The sequence below is a fragment of the Chlorocebus sabaeus genome, chromosome 24, assembly GCF_047675955.1.
Source record: "Chlorocebus sabaeus isolate Y175 chromosome 24, mChlSab1.0.hap1, whole genome shotgun sequence".
In the NCBI taxonomy this organism is placed as follows: Eukaryota; Metazoa; Chordata; class Mammalia; order Primates; family Cercopithecidae; genus Chlorocebus; species Chlorocebus sabaeus.
This window is the reverse complement of record NC_132927.1, coordinates 26,081,082-26,102,012: the sequence shown is the minus strand read 5'-3', so window position 1 is coordinate 26,102,012 and position 20,931 is coordinate 26,081,082. Positions and strand designations below refer to the sequence as shown.

Genomic DNA, 20,931 nt, shown 5'->3' with positions numbered 1-20,931 from the left:
ACATAAAGTATATATAATAGATTTAGTTATTTAGTAATGATTTTGAAAATTCAATTTGGAAGAATTTCTTATAAGTTATTGAAATACTAAAAACATCTTGTGGTTTTATAGAAATTTAAGAGTAAAACTGGAATTTTTAAAATCTGGCAATTTGCTCTGATAGGAAAATTGCCTTCATTATATTATTACACACACAAAAAAACAAAAAAAGCCAGTGTTTCCTAATCTCTTTCTTTCTTTAAGAGATAGGGTCAGCCGGGCGCGGTGGCTCACGCCTGTAGTCCCAGCACTTTGGGAGGCTGAGGCGGGTGGATCACGAGGTAAGGAGATAGAGACCATCCTGGCTAACATGGTGAAACCCTGTCTCTACTAAAAATATAAAAAATTAGCCAGGCGTGGTGGCAGGCGCCTATAGTCCCAGCTACTCGGGAGGCTGAGGCAGGAGAATGGCATGAACCCGAGAGGCAGAGCTTGCAGTGAACTGAGATCACACCACTGCACTCTAGCCTGGGCGACAAAGAGAGACTCCGTTTCAAAAAAAAAACCAGATAGGGTCTTGCTATGTTGTCCAGGCTGGATTCAAACTCCTAGGCTCAAGCGATGCTCTCATCTCAGCCTCCTGCATAATCAATTTCTTTTATAACACCTAAAATATGAGGCAAAGAGAAGATCCCAACAGGTTTTTTCCTCACAAAAAATTTTAGGGCAGCCAAAGAAAATTAAAAGAAGGAAATGCAGAAAGGAAAAGAAAATGCAGAAAGGAAAATAGTTGTTGATCTAATCATTAACCCCCAAAGCCAGGAACTGATCTATTTGTTTCAAAAACAGCTGCTACTTCAGACTCTGGCCTTCTTAGTTCTGTCCTGGAAATAACCTAAGTTTTTAGTTCTTTGAACTAGTGATGTCAGGTCAGAGTACCAGAAATAGGTAAAAAGCCTCCTGATTCACCCTTATTTAAACCCCCCCCCCCAAAATCTTGCACCAGATTGGGCTGTGAGGGTAAGTCTAAAGGTAGCTCGTAAAGCAAGAGAACTACTTACTTCACCTTGGATGAGCATATGTGCTCTTAAACCACTATGAATCTTAAATTGATGCAATAATTTTGAGACTACCATTTAATAGTTGTAAGTTGAAGTAATTTTTTTTTTCTTGAGATGGAGGCTCACTCTGTTGCCCAGGCTGGAGTGCAGTGGCATGCTCTAGGCTCACTGCAACCTCCACCTCCCAAACTCAAAGGATCCTCCCACCTCAGCCTCTCAAGTAGCTGGGACTACAGATGCACCACTACACCTGGCTAATTTTTTGTATTTTTAGTAGCAATGAGTTTTCGCCATGTTACTCAGGCTGGTCTCAAACTCCTGAGTTCAAGCAATCTGCCTGCCTCAGACTCCCAGAGTGCTGAGATTACAGACATGAGCCACCACACCCAGCCCCTAATAATATCTTTACACAGAAATTAGTCTTTTATGAGAAATTTTTGGTTGAATGCAATTACAAATTAAGGGAAACTTCTACATTAAATATGGAGCAAAATTTAAGCCTGTTTCCTATAATTTTCTGTATCTGTCCTTTTAAAAAGTATGATTTAAGTTAAAGCCGGCACTAGAAAGTATTTCACTTTGGCATGACTGAACTTTGTACCATTTCTGGCTTTCAAAAACAATTTAGGCTGTATTTACCTTACACAGCAACATTTTATTGTTCATTATCTATGCCTGGGTAATTTGAAAGCCAAACAGTTTCTTGCACAGGGAATGCATTGTCATGAGCTGGGTTTTATTTCAAACTCAATTATACAATGTGGCAATAATAAATATTAAAATATAATGCTAACTCAAAATTTGTAGAATGCCTTCACTAAATTTGGTATAAAGAGTAAACAAAACTTATTCTGCAAAAGGATTAGGAACCTTTTTATGCAAAAATGAGTATTTTATTTTGTCAGCACTAAAAGAAAAAAAAAAAAAACCACTGTATTTCTACATTGAGGTGAAAACAATGTTTAAACTTTCTTATCAATCAAATACATTCCAAAAGAAAGTGTGTTCTATGAAGGTTCCAAAGCACACTCAAAACACAATAGTACAGGAATCTAACACTGAAAATGACTGTTCTGACAGGGTGTTTTAACAAACATAACTTTTTAATTATTAAACCAGTGAAGCAATCCCTTCCTAGTAAGTGTGTCAATAGAGTGAAACTGGGTTTGTTCCATTAATACCCTAACCATTTCATGGTAATACTTTTTACTGCTTTGACAGTTTTAAATAAATTTTGCTGTACTTAAAATAGGTTTTAAAAGTGGAAAAGTGTACAAAGTTTCAGATAAAAAGATTAATAGATGCAATTTAAATCAAATTTCCCCTCTTCTATCAATCAACAATAATCAGTTTTAGCAGATACAGATTGAGCTTTAAAATCCTACTCCCAAAATGAAACCTTCAGTTTTAAATCTTAATCAGACATAATTGGAAAAGATTACTATGTATTTGGACACCTTTTACAAGATTTTGTTTTTGTATTAAAGCAGAAACCAGTTCCTAAACTCTTTTATTCAATTGTATGTCCTGTTTGGACAAATATCAAAAATAGAAGACTGTCACTTTTGCTTCTGTAATTGTGATTTTCACTGCAGTCTTCTATAACTTTTACAGAGTTCATGGTCCCTAATATCTCCCCACCCTCCATTTTTTCTAGGTGGGGAAATGGCTACCATAGTAAACTTCTCACTGATAGTTAGAGTTTCTGGAAACATGTATTGTTTGTTATTATTTAAGAGTGACTCAATTTGGGCACTCTGGGTGGATGGTCTACAGGTTTTCTTGTGATGCATACCACAGTCTCCAGCATGAAAAATCCTAGGAACTTGAGGAACCAGCACTTTCCAGAATTTTGGAAGACAAGACACAGTCAAGTATTGAAGAGTCCAGTCCCAGTTATAATCATCATAAGTACAGAAAGTGTCTGTGCACTCGATCAGCTTCTGATAGGCATTCCGGGTCAAGGCAAGACCCATATTGTGCTCTGTGGATTTCCAAGTTTTCACATCTACCTTGTCAGCCATGCCATAGAAACTGCGACTGGCAGTATAGGTCCCCAGGGAGAGAACATCACATTCAGGGCACTCTTGCTGCTTCAGTTTCCACATCTTTTTGAAGACATGGTAAAAGTCTGGGGCCAAGTAGTGATCTTCTTCTAGGAAAAGTATAAGGCCAGCATAATCTCGAAGAATTTTGACTCTTTCCCACACAAAATGCAGCTTCCACCACCAGTGATGTTTGGTCTGGGAGAATTTGGCCTCTCTATAATGGCCGAAGGAGTCGGGATACTCAGCATTGATGCACCCCAATTTCAAAGCGGCATTCTTCGACAGGTCTCTGGGACAATCTCTAGGGTCACTGCCTGGAAACTCATTAGGGTACAACTGAATGCTGAAAGGAAAGAACACCTGCAGAACCGGACAGAAATCCACCCCGGCGATCAGCTGATTGATCTCGGTCGACCAGAAGTCGTGGCTAAAGATGACGAGGACGTTGTCAATTCCCTGGGCTTTTCGAAGTGAGTCCAGCAGCAGTCTGAGGTATTCGGGTCGATTATGCACCTGGACCACCAGCACCAGCTCCCGGGGAGCCCAGTTGCCAGTCTTATCTACATTCCTCAGCGTCTGATCAAAGTTCAGCTGGTACACCAGGGACCGGTACCGCAGCGTCAGGTTGTCTGCCTCGGGCTGAGGGGCCGCCGGGACCAGTGGAGCCGCCGACTCGTTGGAGACCCTGCGGATGCCCACAGCCACAGAGGGGTGGTCCCCGCCACGGCTGCCGGCACCCCGCACGGGTTCGGCGTCCACCAACGGCTGGGCGAGGGCCTCGTTCTTCCTTTGTCGCCCATTGCTGCTCCAGAGGACGAAGCCGCAGGCGGCCACCACGAGCGTCAGGATTAGCACCTTCCGTTTGTAGATGCGGAACCTCATGGTCTCCAGGGCCGGGAGCGCGGGCGGGCGGGCGCGGAAAGGAGTAGCTGCTTCTGCACGGATGGGGCGGGCGGGCGGCGGCCGTCGCCTTGGCCTGTCACGGTCGGAACTGGCCCCCGCGGCTGCCCTCGCTAACTCATCCCGGGCCCCGGGGGTCCTGAGGCCCGAGACCTCTCAGCTACCCCGCGCCGTCTGCGCTCCATACATCCTCGCCTGGCAGCTACAGCTCGGGCATCGGCGCCGCCGCTAGGAGCCGCGGCTCGGCTTCGTCTCGGTCCTCTCCATTCAGCACCACGGGTCCCGGAAGAAACCCAGCAGCTGCCCCACCGCACCCTAGCTTCGTTACCTGCGCCTCCAGCGGCCCTGCGTCCTCTGCGTTCTCATCCTTACGTGGGCCCTAGACGGCCAGGACTGAGCGACGCAGCCTCGCCCCACTCCGGTGGCGACAGTTCTGACAACCCGCAACTGGCCCGCGGAACACCGCGGCCCTCCGGCCCACACCCCTCCGGCCCGCCCCTTAGACCGTTGGTTGGTGCTTTCCAGACGCGACCGAAGGCGCCTGGCCGCCGTGACCGGCTCCCTATTGGTTCGCAGTACTGTCGCTCAGGTGCAGTTCCTACTTCCGCTTCTCTCTTCCCTTTCCTGTTAGGCGAGAGCTGCGCTACGCGAGGGTGTCGGACGCCGTTTCTCGGTAAGCTAAGAACGGAACTGTAGCGGTTTCAATAGGAGCCTCCGTTGCTCAGAATCCGGGGTAGGACTAGGCCTTCTTAGGAAAGGGAAGGCGAGACCCACGGCCCTCGTCGGCCTTAGTTCGAGAGCAGGCTTCTCCCTTCAGGCATGGCGGCTGTAGGATCGCGAGGCGCGCCGGCCTGATAAAGACACGTCAGCCTTCTAGGCTGCTGACGGGTGACCGTGCTTCGGAGGGGAAAAGTGATACCACGCTGATGTGGTTCTCGGAGAAGGAACGGGGCGGGTCGTAACCGTAGCTACGACGTCGCGCACTGCCCCAGCCATTTTCTAGAGCTGGAAAATGGAGGAGGTGGATGGGGGAAAGAGAGTTAAAGAAACTCTTCTTTTTCTGCGGAAGAAAATTAGATGAACCGCACATTTCTTTTGGGGCAGCCACAATAAATTAAACCCATTTCGTATAGAAAACTGACTGTATTGGGCCTCCTAAAGCTGCTGCTCTTGATTTTCGTGAATCTAGTTCTATATGAGAAAAGAAAAATGGCTCGGAGCATTGTGAGTTATTTGAGGTGTGCAAAATTTGCTGGGTCCAGAGAGACAGGAGTATGAGACTTCGGACACCTCCCCACTTCATGCCTGGCATTTTATTCCTGACTAGCTGCTTCACCCATTATGTCCGTGCTCCTGGAATTTGTCATAAAAAGAACGATGTATAGCCAACCAATCGCTTGTGTTATTTTAATGTAAATTCTTGGTAAACAACTTAGGAACTGCCATTTTTTCCTCTAAAAACCCGCTTGCAACTGCTGCTATTCACGGCAATTTGAATCTGTGCTCCGGGTTGCAGTCCTCAAACTTGCTCCAAATAAACACTCTTACTTAGGAATTTTGCCCCAGTTGTGTTTTTGTTTTTGAGGCGGAATTGCGCTCTTGTTGCCCAGGCTGGAGTGCAATGGTGCGATCTTGGCTCACCGCAACCTCCGCGCCCCGCGTTCAAGCGATTCTTTTGGCCCAGCCTCCCGAGTAGCTGGGATTACAGGCATGTACCACCACGTTCGTCTAATTTTGTATTTTTAGTAGAGACTAAAATATTGGTCAGGCTGGTCTCGAACTCCTGACCTCAGGAGATCCACTCACCTCGGCCTCCCAAAGTGCTGGGATTACAGGCATGAGCCACCGCGCCCGGCCTTGCCTCAGTTCTTTAGGTTGACAAATTAGTCCTCCAGTAATTTAAATGAAGTGTTTAAAAAAGGTATGCACTTGTATGTGCATTTATTCATATGGAAAATGAGTATGTGGTGGGTTTATATATTATACGGTTTTCGTATATCTACTTGTATAGCACTTTCACTTTTCGGAATGTTTAATGTCTGCTATCTTAAATATTTTACTACAGTTTTCATCATATAGACAACAGCCCTGCTGCAAAGATGGTCAACGTGCCTAAAACCCGAAGAACCTTCTGTAAGAAGTGTGGCAAGCATCAGCCTCACAAAGTGACACAATATAAGAAGGGCAAGGATTCTTTGTATGCCCAGGGAAAGAGGCGCTATGATCGGAAGCAGAGTGGCTATGGTGGGCAGACAAAGCCAATTTTCCGGAAGAAGGCTAAGACCACAAAGAAGATTGTGCTAAGGCTGGAATGTGTTGAGCCTAACTGCAGATCTAAGAGGATGCTGGCCATTAAGAGATGCAAGCATTTTGAACTGGGAGGAGATAAGAAGAGAAAGGGCCAAGTGATCCAGTTCTAAACTTTGGGATATTTTTCTTCTGGTTTTGAAGAGAAAATGTTGAAGCCATAGAAAAATTACCTGAGGGAAAATAAATAGTGATATTCTTACGCAAACCTTTTGTGGTTTTTACTTATAAATAGAATTCCATGTTTAGTGTAGTCCCACCTCAAACTTTTCTAACAAGTTTATATATATATGAAGGGAAAATACTATATTGTTTTCTAGTCAATTTCAAATATTGAGTGAATTCATAAACATTGAGCAGCTTAGAAGGGTCTATAAGATTTTGCAAGAGAAGAAACAAGATATGCTAGGCTTGTGTATAGCAGGCTGGGTTAGGCAGAGGATCGAAGTTGGGGGATAGTAAGAGCTGACAACAAATGTTCTGTCTAGTAGGGGTAACTAGCCAGGTAATGTGCTGCTTGTTACACTAGTCACATTTAGTACTCAACAGCCACATGTGGCTAGTTTATTGAACAACAAAGATGTAAAACATTACCACTGCAGAAAGTTCTTTTGGACAGTATAGACTATGGCCTTGAGTATAAAAGAATAGTTCAAAATTGACTTGACTTCAAACTAAAGTTAATCGAGTGAAAGTCCAAGATAGCATAAATTTTGTTTTTTGAACCTCTCAGAACACTCTAGGAGGTACAGAAATTTTTTTTTTAGACAGTCTGTCACTGTCACGCTGGAGTGCAGTGGCACATTCGTGGCTCACTGTCGCCTTTCAGGCTCTATAGGTCCTACCTTAGCCTTGGAGTAGTTGGGCACCACCATGCCTGGCAAATTTGCCTGGCATTTTTTTAAAAATGGGGTCTCACTATGTTGGTCTAGGCTGGTCTCAACTCTCGGGCTCAAGCAATTCTCCCATCTCAGCCTCCCAAAGTGTTGGGATTACAGTGTCTGCTACTGTGCTTGGCCAGAACTTATTGACAGTTGGGAAGGTTTAGGAGTTATAAACTGAAAACAAAAAGGTTGAAATTCACAATGAAAAAAATTGAGCCTTGTGATTATGAAAGGCAAGAAAAGTTCAGCATCAAATGAAAAGCTGGGAAAAGGTATGGGTTATAAGAGGGCAAATTCTGCCTTTTGTATATGAATTTAAGTTGACTAAGATACATGGGAATGACGAATAAGAGAAGAATGCAAAGGGCTAGGGTGTCTAGGAGTAACATGGTTTGCACATAATCCCAATAACTGACAATTATAGCTGCATTTGTTGATTGTAAAAATCATGTATACAAATTTATTTTTAAATACATCACCATCACTTTTTACTTTTTTGGAGACAGGGTCTTGCTCTGTTGCCCAGACTTGAGTGCAGTGGCTTACTCTGCTCACTGTAGCTTTGACCTCCCAGGCTCAAGCTATCCTCTCACCTCAGCCTTTCTAGTAGCTGGGACTGCAGGCACGCAGCACTATGCTCGGCTAATTTTTGTAGTTTTTATAGAGACGGAGTTTTGCCATGTGGCTCAGGCTGATCTTGAATTCCTGGGATCAAAAGATCCACCCATTTCAGCCCAAAGTGTTGGGATTACAGGCGTGAACCACCTCACCTGGCATCCCATCACTTTTTAAAGAACGTTTTGATGCAGCTGTTTTGTAATATTTATGGGCAATCCCTCACCAACCTACGAGTTTAGAAAATCCTAAAATATTTTATTTAGAGAATTCTTGGTTTTAAAGACCAAAAGTGAATTAACTAGAAGACAGTAGCCTGGGCTTAAAATCTGATCTGGGTTCATAGTACTTCCCTCATAGGATGATTTGTAAAGAATAAATGCTTATAAAACACCTGGAATGGCTGGGTGCAGTGGGTCATACCTGTAACCCCAGCACTTTGTGAGGCCGAGGTGGGCGGATCACTTGAGGTCAGGAGTTCGAGACCAGCCTGACCAACATGGTGAAAACTCTACTAAACATACAAAAATTAGATGGCCAGGCGCGGTGGCTTATGCCTGTAACCCCAGCACTTTGGGAGGCCAAGGAGGGTGGATCACGAGGTCAGGAGTTCGAGACCGGCCTGGTCAACATAGTGAAACCCTGTCTCTACTAAAAATGCAAAAATTAGCCAGGTGTGGTGGCACATGCCTGTAATCCCAGCTACTTGGGAGGCTGAGGCAGGAGAATCACTTGAACTCGGGAGGCAGAGCGGAGGTTGCAGTAAGCCAAGACCACGCCATCACACTCCAGTCTGGGTGACAGAGCAAGACCCCATCTCGAAAAACAAAAACAAAAAGAAACTGCATCTACTCAGAAATATCTGAACTTTCAAAAAAGAAAAAAAAAATGCCTCAAATAAACATTTTAGGGAGACAAAGGCAGTAATTATTTTGTAAGAAATAATCTTACAGAGACCCTGCTAACAAGCCCAAAACAGCAATTATATTATGTTAACACTGGAGAGGGCTTTTCTCCAGTAACTTTTATTCTTTCCTTTGTTCACAAAAACCAGTCTGAGGTTATTGCAATGTTCTGGTGGAGAGGCTGACTTGAGGTAGGTCAGTGGGAATGAACAGAATGAAAAAGTTAATACTGGTTCTATTTTCCATGATAGGTCAGTGGGAATGAACAGAATGAAAAAGTTAATACTGGTTTTATTTTCCATGAGTCTTTCAAGTTGGTTATTTTTCCATTCCTTATGCCCTAGTTCACGTCATCTTTTTTTGAGACAGGGTCTCCATCTGTCACCCAGGTTGGAGTGCAGTGGCATGATCTTGGCTTACTGCAATCTCCCAGGCTCAAGTGATCCTCTTACTTCAGCCTCCAGAGTAGCTGGGACTACAGGCGTATGCCACAATGCTCAGTTAAGTTTTGCATTTTTTGTAGAGATAGGATTTCGTCTTGGTGCCCAGGCTGGTCTTGAATTCCTGGGCTCGAGCAATCTGCTGCCTCGACCTCCTGAAGTGTTGGGATTACAGGAGTGAGGCACTGCACTGGGCCCAAATCACCATTTAGCTGGTATATTGCCACTCCTTTTAAAATTAAAAACATTAAACATTTTGTCATTTAATATGACAAAAATAATATATTAAACATTTTGTCATTAATACATTTTTGTCATCTTATGTGACAAAAATAATTTAAAAACCCACCCTAATAACAGAAAATGTAATCAGCAAAATGTAGCAATTTTTGGCCGGGCGCGGTGGCTCACGCCTGCAATCCCAGCACTTTGGGAGACCAAGGCAGGCGGATCACGAGGTCAGGAGTTCGAGACCAGCCTGGCCATCATAGTGAAACCCTGTCTCCACTAAAAATACAAAAAAATTAGCCAAGTGTGGTGGCACACGCCTGTAGTCCCAGCTAATCGGGAGGCTGAGGCAGCAGAATCGCTTGAACCTGGGAGGCGGGGTTGCAATGAGCCGAGACCATGCCACTGCACTCCAGCCTGGGTGACAGAGTGAGACTCTGTCTCAAAAAAAAAAAAAAAAAGTAGCAATTTTCTGTTCCCGTTCCCATCCCACCCAATCTCAAGGCACGGTGGCTCAAGCCTGTAATCCCAGCACTCTGGGATGCCCAGATGGGTGGATCATTTGAGGTCAGGAGTTTGAGACCAGCCTGGCCAACATGGTGAAACACCGTCTCTACTGAAAAATGCAAAAAATTAGCTGGGTATGGTGGCGTGCACCTGCAACCCCAGCTATGCAGGAGGCCGAGGCAGAGGTTGCAGTAAGCCGAGACTGTGCCACTGCACTCCATCCTGGGAGACAGAGAGAGACCCCATCTCAGAAAAACAAAAACAAAAAAAGAAATCACAACAATTACTATGGGAACATTTTTAAAAATTATGAAAGCTAAAGTCTTTCCCGAAACAATTCCTATGTTTTGCTTGGTAATAAAATTCCACATGTAGAATAATGTATCTGAAAAACACAAAAAGTGGCATGCTTAAAAACTTACATATAATTTCATAATAAACAAGTTTTCACTATAATTTAGGACATATTAGCCCTCCAACAGATATTTTCTGCACACAGAAACTCAGATGTGTTTAACTGAAATGCAAGAAGAAAGTTGGTAAAATTCTTATGAACAGAGTAACTGGGATCAATATCTGTTTAACATTAAAAGAAAACTCCACAACCCATTTTGCAAACTTTAGGCTGAAATAAACACAAGTACAATAAACTAAAAAAAAGTTAACCCCACAGTAAAATTAAAATTGGTTTTAATAAAATTTTGGAGTCAAATGAGTAACTATACACATTCCTCCTCTCCAGCAACTATACAGAAATCTTCCCTTACTCCAATTTGACGTCGCAAAATCATACATGCATCCCAGACTGATCTGTTATTGAAATTTCTTTTTCTGGTCTCACCCATTACTTTAACATATCAGAAGAATTTACATAACAGCCTAGAGAACAGAAATGAGAGACAATAGGTGCTTCAGTACCACCCATATTATCTACTAAGACCACAGTGTGGGCAACAGAATGCAGATTCATGGTAGTAGTTCCCTGAATGAAAGAGTTCAGACAGAATCTTCCACAAACACAGGTTTTTGCGGTATCCAAATCTTGGCAGAGATGGAATGGAATGATATGAGAGCCATATGGAATCCTATTGGAAAGAATGATAAAAATATTTTATAACATGTTACTAGATTCAGGACATGAATTATTAGGACATGGAATTGTAACAATAAAGAATAAAATTACTTTATTAAGTGATTAGTATATTTAAAATATACTAAAATACAGCATATGACATATTGTAAACTTCAGATACGACACCATAAAATATCTTCCAGCACAACCACTTAATAGCATAACTTCCTAAACAGAATGAAAAAGTCACCTGTCCTTTATATAGGCTCTTTCAGGGATCAACTGTTCAAAAGGGAAATTTAAACTCTGTAAGACAAATTTAAAATACATGTTACTTGGGACATGAGTTTTACTTTAGTGGCTGGGCAAGTAAGGCTAACCTTACCTTGCTTAAGGCATCTCACTCTCACACTTAAAACCCTTCAATGGTGCCCAAGTCGAACTTTCTATTTTTATTTTTTGAGACATAGTCTCACTTTGACACCCAGGCTAGAGTGCAGTGGCGCGCCATCTCACTACCACCTCTGCCTCTTGGGTTCAAGCAATTCTTTTGCCTCAGCCTCCCAAGTAGCTAGGATTACAGGCACCTACCATCACGCCCAGCTAACTTTTTTTTTGTATTGTATTTTTAGTAGAGACGAGGTTTCACCATGATAGCCAGGCTGGTCTCAAACTCCTGACCTCAGGTGATCCGCCAGCCTCAGCCTCCAAAAGTGCTAGGATTACAGGTGTGAGCCACCGCGCCTGGCCTAAACTTTTTTTTGACATGGAGTCTCGTTTTTTTGCCCAGACTGGAGTGCAGTGGTATAATCTCGGCTCATTGCAACCTCCACCTCCAGGGTTCAAGTGATTCTCCTGCCTCAGCCTCCCGAGTAGCTGGGATTACAGGCACACAACATCATTCCCAGCTAATTTTTGCATTTTTAGTAGAGACGGGGGTTAACCATGTTGGCCAGGCTGGTCTTGAACTCCTGACCTCAAGTGATTCGCCCACCTCGGCCTCCCAAAGTGCTGAGATTACAGGCAAGAGCCACTGTGCTGGGCCTTGAAGTTTTTAAATCACCCACAAGACACTAAAAGAGTCTTGAGATTGCCTGCTCACTGCCCAAATGTCCCCACTAAACACAACCATGCCCCAGCCACTTTGCCTCCCACACAGTGTCTTGCTCTTTGTTGTTTCTCTAGTCTCTAGCTTAGGCTGGCACATAATAGGTGCTCAGATATTTTTCAACAAACAAACAAGCCTAGCCTTATAACTTAAAATGAGAGTTTAAAACCCTATCAGAAAAGTCTGAAAAGATACACATTTCAAATAAAAACAGCAATTACCTTTGGTAGGGGATCTAGGATGGCCCTATTTGCAATTTTTAAATTTTTCATAAAAAACTATATTAATCTGTTGCTTGTGTAAGTAACCATTTTTTTAAAAAACTCTGCCAGGGAATGTCTCTCACATGTTTACGTTAATCTCTTTCAGGATAGATGGTTCTAGTCTGAGGAAACAGATAATAGTTAAAAACTGTATTTTCTATCTGGCATAACTTAAATTCCCACATATTTTCCTAATAGATCATAACTGTATGTTTGTAACCAGTAGTTAGAGCCATTTATCAACAGCTAGATAATAGGTATTGGTGTCACAGCTTTAAATCTATATACTTTTTAAAACAAGGAGCTTAAAACATGCAAAATTATACTTCAGCAAACGTTTGGTCGTCTTAAAGAAAGCTATATTAATAGGGGTAAGATTTAAAAAGCAATATAAATGCTATAATGCAAAATCATTCAGCACTAATAAATTACTATTCTGCCAAATTTTGCCTTGCCAATATACTATATTTTGATCTTTTTTTTCCTTCCAAATTTGTACTTTTTCGTGTTGGACTTCAGCATGTTTTTTACCTGTTCATTTAGCCAACTTGTTATAGTCTTTTCAAATCAAAACTATAACATTTCTCATTTGGACATAATTTTCAAATTTGAATAAATACAATTCCCTTTTTTTTTTTTTTTGAGATGCAGTCTCGCTCTGTAGCCCAGGCTGGAGTGCAGTGGTACAATCTCGGCTCACTACAACCTCCACCTCCTGGGTTCAAGCAATTCTCCTGCCTCAGCCTCCCCAGTAGCTGAGATTACAGGTGCCTGCCATGACACCTGGCTAATTTTTGTATTTTTAGTGGAGACAGGATTTCACCATATTAGCCCTGCTGGTCTCAAACTCCTGGCCTCAAGTGATCCACCTGCCTCAACCTCCCAAAGTGCTCGGATTATAGGCATGAGACAACACGCCCCGCCTTACAATCTCTTTTATGTATGTCTTAGAGAAACAATAGCCTCAGGTGCACCTCCCTGCCAAAAGATACCATTTGGAGTTCCTTCAAATCAGTGATTTACCCTGAATCATCAGTATCACCTCTGGTGATTTTATTTAATTAATTGATTGATTGATTAAGATGGAGTCTCAATCTCCACTCCCAAGCTGGAGTGCAGTGGTGCCTTCTTGGCTCACTGCAACCTCCGCCTCCTGGGTTCAAGCGAGTCTCCTGCCTCAGCCTCCTGAGTAGCTGGGATTACAGGTACATACCACCATGCCTGGCTAATTTTTGTATTTTTAGTAGAGACAAGGTTTCACCATGTTGGTTAGGCTGGTCTCGAACTCCTGACCTTGTGATCCGCCTGCCTTGGCCTCCCAAAATGTTGGGATTACAGGCATGAGCCACTGCACCTGGCCTTCAGATGTTTTAAATGTTTCTCAGGTTATTCTAAATTTGAAGTAATGTCTGAGAACCACTGGTTTAGAATAAGAGTTCTTACATTGGGGATGGCAAGGAGAGGACTGGACTGGGTTTCAGTGGGAACCAGGCTCATTTTATGCAACATTCTGTGTACTCATGTGTACAGTTTTCTGGATCCTTAACTTTGGTCAGTTTTAAGAGCCCCTTCCCCCTAAAAAAGTTAAGAATTTCTTATTTGAAATACGATCTTTCTACCATTTTATAGGCTCTCAGTAATACTTTGGTCCACATCTTAGCTTCCACACATGCATTCAAGAAGCCTAAACAGGCCGGGTGCAGTGGCTCACATCTGTAATCTCAGCACTTTGGGAGGCCAAGGTAGGCAGATCACGAGATCAGGAGTTCAAGACCAGCCTGAACAACATAGTGAAACCCCGTTTCTACTAAAAATACAAAAGAAATTAGCCAGGTGTGGTAGTGGGTGCCTGTAGTCTCAGCTACTTAGGAGGCTGAGGCAGGAGAATCACTTGAACTCGGGAGGCAGAGGTTGCAGTGAGCCGAAATGGCGCCATTGCACTCCAGCCTGGGTGACACAGTGACACTCTGTCTCAAACAAATAAATATAATGAAAATACAAAAATGAGCCAGGCATGGTGGCGGGCACCTGTAATCCCAGCTACTCAGGAGGCTGAGGCAGGAGATTTGCTTGAATCCGGGAGGCAGAAGTTGCAGTGAGCTGAGATTGGACCACTGCACTCCAGCCTGGGCAACAGAGTGAGACCCTGTCTCAAAAAAAAAAGAGGTTAAAGTCATACAAAGTGGTGAAGCCAGGAATCAAACCCAAGTCTGACTCCAAAGACCACACTTCATCACTGTGCCAACTCTTTAATTTTACAGTACATGAAAATCATCTGGAGGACTCACTAAAACACAGATAGCTGGACCCCACTCTCAGTTTCTGATTCAGTAGGTCTGGAATGTTAGAACTTGCATCTCTAAAAAGTTCCCAGGTGATGCAGATCCTGCTGGTCTGGGGAGCACACTTTGAGAAACAATGTCATTCATTCCTTTAACTTCTTATTGAGTGCTTAATATATGCTAGGAGCAGGGGATACACAGTTTAGATCCTAGGGAAATAGTGGAGAATAAAACAACATCCATGTGCTTATGGATCTCATACTCTAGTGGGGAAAACTGACAGTAAACCAAAAAAAAAAAAAAAAAAAAAAGGTTTAAAAATATATAATAGGCAATGAGTCCTATGACAAAAAAAAAAAAAAATTCAAGCAATGTAAGGAAGTAAGAAATAAAATTTAGATAGAATGGACAGGTAAGACCTTTCTGGGATGACACTTGGCCAGAGAACCGAATGAAGTGAGGGAGTGAGCTACGAGACTTCCTGGAGAAAAATCATTCTAAGTAGAGGTAAGGAACAGCAAGACGACTATTATAGCAAAGGGTTAGACTGTGCATAGTATTGTAAGCAATGTTAGACTTTATTACTCTGAGTTTGATGAGAATATTAGAATGCTATCAAAGACACCACATTACATGACTATTAAAATCTTACCTATTATATAATATGGTTCGTGCAGAAGATTCCAATAAAGTTAATGGTGCTTGCAGCTTTATTACTGGAAGGACTTTTGGTTGTTCAAAAGTATTTCCAAAAAGATCCAAGTATTCAAGGGATAAATTTCTAAATTCACTAGGCAAAAATGGAAGCTTATTTCGAGCTGCTGACAAAAAGCGAAGGTTTATTAGTTGTCCTATCTTGCAAGGAAATTGAATCAATTCATTATCGTCAAGTTTTAAATTTGTAAGTTCCTGGAGCTGGCAAAACTGCACAGGGAGTGCCTTGATTTTGTTCTTGCTGAGGTCCAAAGTCCGAAGTGACTTCTGGAGTGTAGACTGACACAAAGCTACACTAAATGACTCCAAGTGATTGTCATTCAGGTTAAGTTCTTGAAGGTGTACGAGGTCTCCAATTGTAGCTGGAAGCTTTTTTATATGGTTGTGACTCAAGTCTAATTTCCTAAGGTTTTTTAAGCAAAGCATACGCATATCAACTCGGACAAGCCCACAGTAAGAAGTCTGAAGATGTTCCAAGGAATATGGAAAGTTCTTACTTAGAGGATAGTCTTTTTTGGATGTGATAACCATTTTAGTTTTAAAGTTTTCAAATTCTGAAGTCTTCACTGGTGTGAGCGTTGAAACTGGTATATCAACCTTACAGCCTCTATGAGCCAGTCTCACAGCTGAAAGGAAACCTTTTAAACTGCTGGAATTGGCCTGAATAAATAAAAGTTGTAGAATTATAAATTCCACTGGAGATAATGCATACATGCTAGTTCTTCCCATAACAAATTCTATAGCATTTCTTATGAATATGATACAATGATTTATTGAAATTGGCTGTAAAACTTTTCTTAGTACTTTGACTAAATTTCAAGTTTAAAAGTTTTTGAAAAAAAATTACATGGAGGGACACATTCTAAATAAAACTGTTCAAAGGGAAATCATGCCAACACTTTGGGAGGCTGAGGTGGGACGATCACCTAAGCCTAGGAAGTAGAGGCTGCAGTAAGCATGATAGTATCACTGCCCTCCTGCCTGGGCAACAGAGTAAGAGTGTCTTAAAAAACAAAAATTAACAAAAATAAAGGGAAATCATAAGAGTATAAAATAAGACAGGAAAGGATTGAATATTCCACTTAAGATTTGAGTTTAGGTGGGGTGCAGTGGCTCACACCTGTAATCTCAGCACTTTGGGAGGCTGAGGCAGGTGGATCAATTGAGGTCAGGAATTTGAGACCAGCCTGGCCAACATGGTGAAGCCCCGATTTTACTAAAAATACAAAAATTAGCTGGGTGTGGTGGCGCGTGCCTGTAATCCCAGCTACTTCGGAGGCTGAGGAAAGAGAATCGCTTGAACCCAGGAGGTGGAGGTTGCACTGAGTCGAGATCATGCCACTGCACTCCAGGCTGGGCAACAGAGCAAGACTCCATCTGAAAAATTAAAAAAAAAAAAAAAAAATTGAATTTAAGGCCAGGTGTAGTGACTCAACGCCTATAATCCCAGAACATTGGGAGGCCGAGGCAGGTAGATTACTTGAGGTCAGGAGTTTGAGACCAGCCTGGCCAACATGGTGAAACCCCTTCTCTACTAATATATAAAAATTAGCCAGGCAATGTGGCGCACGCCTGTAATCCCAGCTACTCAGGAAGCTGAAGCAGGAGAATGCTTGAACCTGGGAGACAGAGATTGCAGTGAGCCGAGATCACACCACTGCACTCCAGCCTGGGTGACACGAGTGAAACTCCATTTCAAAACAAAAACAAACAAAAAGGCTGGGAGTGGTGGCTCACGCCTGTAATCCCAGCACTTTGGGAGGCTGAGGTGGGTGGATCACCTCAGGTTAGGAGTTCAAGACCAGCCTGGCCAACATGGTGAAACCCCGTTTCTACTAAAAATATAAAAATTAGCAGGGCATGGTGGCAGGCACCTGTAATCCCAGCTGCTCGGTAGGCTGAGGCAGAAGAGTCGCTTGAAACTGGGAGGCAGAGGTTGCAGTAAGCCATGATCATACTACTGCACGGCAGCCTGGGCAACAGAGCAAGACTCCGTATCAAAAAAAAAAAAGCTAATTTTTGTTGGAATGTGGAAGCCATGTAGAGCAAAAGATTGGAAATATAATATGAGGACAGATTGTAAATGAGCTCAGATGCCAGCATAAAGTGGAAGGATTTTAAGCATGAAAGTTACATGACAAGAGCTAGCGGGGAGGGGGGAGGGATTGCATTGGGAGTTATACCTGATGTAAATGACGAGTTGATGGGTGCTGACGAGTTGATGGGTGCAGCACACCAACATGGCACAAGTATACATATGTAACAAACCTGCACGCTATGCACATGTACCCTAGAACTTAAAGTATAATAATAATAAAAAATAAAAAAAAAATAAATTAATTAATTAAAAAAAAAAAAAAGAAAGTTACATGACAAGAGCTAAATACTATTTGGTAGCACTGTACACAATGAACCAGGGTAGGGAAAAGTCTGGAGAAGACCTGGGTCAACTAGGTACTATAAAGTAAAAAGAATGATTACAGTAAATAAAATACAAGACAGTTCTAACTGAATTTTCTCCTCTTTTATTACACCAAACTTAAGGTTTGTAACCTGTGGTTTAGCTGGCAAAATGTAGACCTGTGCAGTTGTCTTATGGAGTTCCAGTCTAAGAATACCCTAGGGCTCCATCTTCAGCACAGAAGCAAACTCAGTTTTCTTCCCATCCTGGGAATCTTACTGAGGCAGACTTTGCCCTTTTAGAAGGCACACAAGCATATTTGGGAAGCTACCTCTTGTGCCATGGCCTCTTCAAACAAACCTGCAAGAGTCTGTCCCTATTCAGCTATATGGAATATCAGAATGTGCAAACAGCCTTCTGTAAAGAAAATACAGGCCAGGCCAGGCACAGTGGCTCACGCCTGTAATCCCAGCACTTTGGAAGGCTGAGGTGGGTGGATCACCTGAGGTCAGAAGTTCAAAACCAGCCTGGTCAACATGGTGAAACCCTGTCTCTACTAAAGATACAAAAAAAAAAAAAAAAAAAAATTAAGCCAGGCATGGTGGCAGATGTCTGTAATCCCAGCTATTCAGGAGGCTGAGGCAGGAGAATCGCTTGAGCCCAGGAGGCAGAGGTTGCAGTGAGCCAAAATCGTGCCACTGCACTCCAGCCTGGGAAGCAAGAGCGAAACTCCGTCTCAAAAAAAAAAAAAAAAAGAAAAAAAAAAGAAAAAGGAGGAAAGAAAATACATGCTAGGCCAAGCATCGTGGCTCATGCTTGTAATTCCAACACTTTGGGAGGCTGAGGCAGGAGGATGGCTTGAGGCCAGAAGTTCGAGGCCAGCCTGGGCAACATAATATCAAGACTCTGTCTCTACAAAAAGTTATTTAAAAAAATTAGCCGGGAGTGGTAAGGTACATCTGTAGTCCCAGATATTTAGGAGGCTCGCTTGCGCCTAGGTGTTCGAGGCTGCAGTGAGCTATGACTGTGCCAATGTACTTCAGCTTGGGTGACAGAACAAGATTCTGTTTCTAGAAAATACAGCCAAACATTAACCATTAATGTTTTTAATACCATACCTTACTTAGACAGACATCCACAGGAGGCTCCTTTAACCGAACAGTGGCCTTCCCCTCATCTACAAATTTGGTGAAGAATTGCTCAATGTTCTCCCTTAGCTGCATAAAACCAGTGGGAAAAAACAACAAAATTAACTATTGTTACTCAGTAACATTTATTACAACTAGAATGTGCCAGTCACTTTGCCAGACTTTGGTTTGGCTTTTAGTCCTTGAGTCTGAGTGTTTTCACAGTTTTAAGTTTTAAAGCTTTTTATCACACCACTGCACTCCAGGCTGGGCAACAGAATGAGACTCCTTCTCAAAAAAACAAACAAACAAACAAAAACAGTTGTTTTGTTTTTTTTGAGATGGAGTCTCACTCACTCTCGCCCAGGCTGGAGTGAAGTGGTGCCAATCTTGGCTCACTGCAACCTCCGCTTCCCAGGTTCAAGCAATTCTCCTGACTCAGCCTCCCTAGTAGCTCAGATTACAGGTGCATGCCACCATGCCCGGTTAATTTTTGTATTTTTAGTAGAAACAGGGTTTCATCATGTTGGCCAGGCTGGTCTAGAACTCTTGGCTTCAAGTGATCTGCCTGCCTGGGCCTCCCAAAGTGCTGGGATTACAGGCATGAGCCACGGCGCCTGGCCAAGTTTTAGTTTTTTTTTTTTTTTTTTTTTAAGCAGTTGGGAAGTTATACTCCCCATCTAGCTGGTAGTGGATGTTACTGCTCTGTCTGTCCAGTAACTCTCCTTTGAGAACAGGATCACCATGTTTTGAGAGAATGCTCCTCTTCTCCCATTCCAATTACGTAACTGTAGGTAGAGTTGCCAATAGTAGTTACTTGCCTTCATAACTTCAGTCCATTAGCCTGGGGTGGGCACACCTCCCAGTAGATTATATACAAACTCCATGAGAGCAGGAATCTTGTCTCCTTTGCTATTCTATCCTGAGTGCAAGAACGGTGACTGACACCTAATGGATGCTCAAAAAAATTTTAATGACTATCATCTATATAAATGGAATATTTAAAATTAAAAAAAATTAATGATTGCTGTTGCATCTGCTTTAGATTTCAACAACTATTGAGTCACAACCCACTATGTACCAGGTACTCTAATAGGGTCTTGGGACATAGCAATGAATAAGACTGACTGGGTAACTACACTTAGAGTTGACAATCTAATGAGAGAGCGTTATTAAACAAGTACTTATAACAAATATCAAGACAAGGGAAGTGCAGGATGCTATGACATCCTTTTTTAAGCTAAGGAAAATACTGTGGGAGAAAGAATTCACTGAACAGAAGTGCAGTTATTCTACTGTTCCCCAATTGGAGAGCGGCTTCATTTGCAGTTGTTTCACGCAAAATTTCAGAAGCTTGAAACAGGCGGGATTGCCATCCACTACTAAATAGCAACACTGTAAATTCAAAGTCGTAAAAGTGGGGAGGAAAAATATCGAAAAGGTGCACTCTCAAAAGCTTTCTTCTTTCGGGTCCGTAGGAAGACGCACAGGACCCTGGGGTCGGGCTGGTAGTAGGTCTCAGGGCTGGGAATTCAGGAACCCCCAAGGCGGGCTCTCGCCTCGGGAGCAGGCGAGCGCATGAGGACCGAGGGCGGCCCGCGTCTCGGCTTCCGAGAAGAACGCGAAGCTGACAGGGCCTGCCCACTTCACGCACCTCATAGCGGGTCCCGCGCTTGTCCTTCAGGGTGGAGATGAGGAGGAAGGCTCGGGCCGACGGCTGACTCCTGGAAGTCTGCTGACAGAGGCTCAACACGGCTCGGACGCCCTTGCCCCGGTTCCTAAGCCCCAAGGCGGGCAAGTGCCGGCTGATCACCTCCACCTCACAGTGTAGCTTCATCTCGCCCAGAGGCCACAACCAGGCCACCTGGCTTTGAAACTTCCTCCTTCCCGCCACCCAGCGCCGCCACCGGGGTCCTCGCGCACGCGGGCTGCCCGCGGATCCGCCTGCCTGTTGGACTTGTCCGCGACTCGGGCTGTCTTAGTACGGTGGCTCTATGGAGCCCGCGGGAAACGGCTTCCCTTCTCCCTTCGCAGCGCCGGGTGCTCGCCGTGGCTGCGTACGGGGACTGACCACCTGAGATCCAGGCTCG

The 20,931-nt window shown here is 43.3% G+C and overlaps 3 protein-coding genes across 5 annotated transcripts; 1 reads left to right on the top strand and 2 right to left on the bottom strand.

The window, feature by feature from the left end:
• Window positions 1-2,124: 2,124 nt before the first annotated feature.
• On the bottom strand, window positions 2,125-4,469 carry MGAT2 (alpha-1,6-mannosyl-glycoprotein 2-beta-N-acetylglucosaminyltransferase). Its single transcript, XM_007986613.3, has one exon. The coding sequence runs from the start codon at window positions 3,968-3,970 to the stop codon at window positions 2,627-2,629; it is 1,344 nt and encodes a 447-aa protein (XP_007984804.1). The 5' UTR covers window positions 3,971-4,469; the 3' UTR covers window positions 2,125-2,626.
• An 80-nt stretch (window positions 4,470-4,549) lies between these two features.
• On the top strand, window positions 4,550-6,503 carry RPL36AL (ribosomal protein L36a like). Its single transcript, XM_007986612.3, has 2 exons — window positions 4,550-4,661; window positions 6,054-6,503. The coding sequence occupies exon 2, from the start codon at window positions 6,088-6,090 to the stop codon at window positions 6,406-6,408; it is 321 nt and encodes a 106-aa protein (XP_007984803.1). The 5' UTR covers window positions 4,550-4,661; window positions 6,054-6,087; the 3' UTR covers window positions 6,409-6,503.
• Window positions 6,504-7,608: 1,105 nt separating this feature from the next.
• On the bottom strand, window positions 7,609-20,931 carry LRR1 (leucine rich repeat protein 1). 3 transcript variants are annotated; one of them, XM_007986609.3, is made up of 4 exons: window positions 20,496-20,931; window positions 18,833-18,931; window positions 15,252-15,973; window positions 7,609-10,959 (listed from the first exon to the last, which is right to left on the bottom strand). In XM_007986609.3, the coding sequence occupies exons 1-4, from the start codon at window positions 20,676-20,678 to the stop codon at window positions 10,719-10,721; spliced, it is 1,245 nt and encodes a 414-aa protein (XP_007984800.1). In that variant the 5' UTR covers window positions 20,679-20,931; the 3' UTR covers window positions 7,609-10,718. The 3 variants fall into 3 exon arrangements, with proteins under 3 accessions (XP_007984800.1, XP_072867065.1, XP_007984802.1); XM_073010964.1 differs by lacking the exon at window positions 20,496-20,931 and adding an exon at window positions 17,497-17,609 and having other exon boundaries at window positions 18,833-18,928; XM_007986611.3 differs by lacking the exon at window positions 15,252-15,973.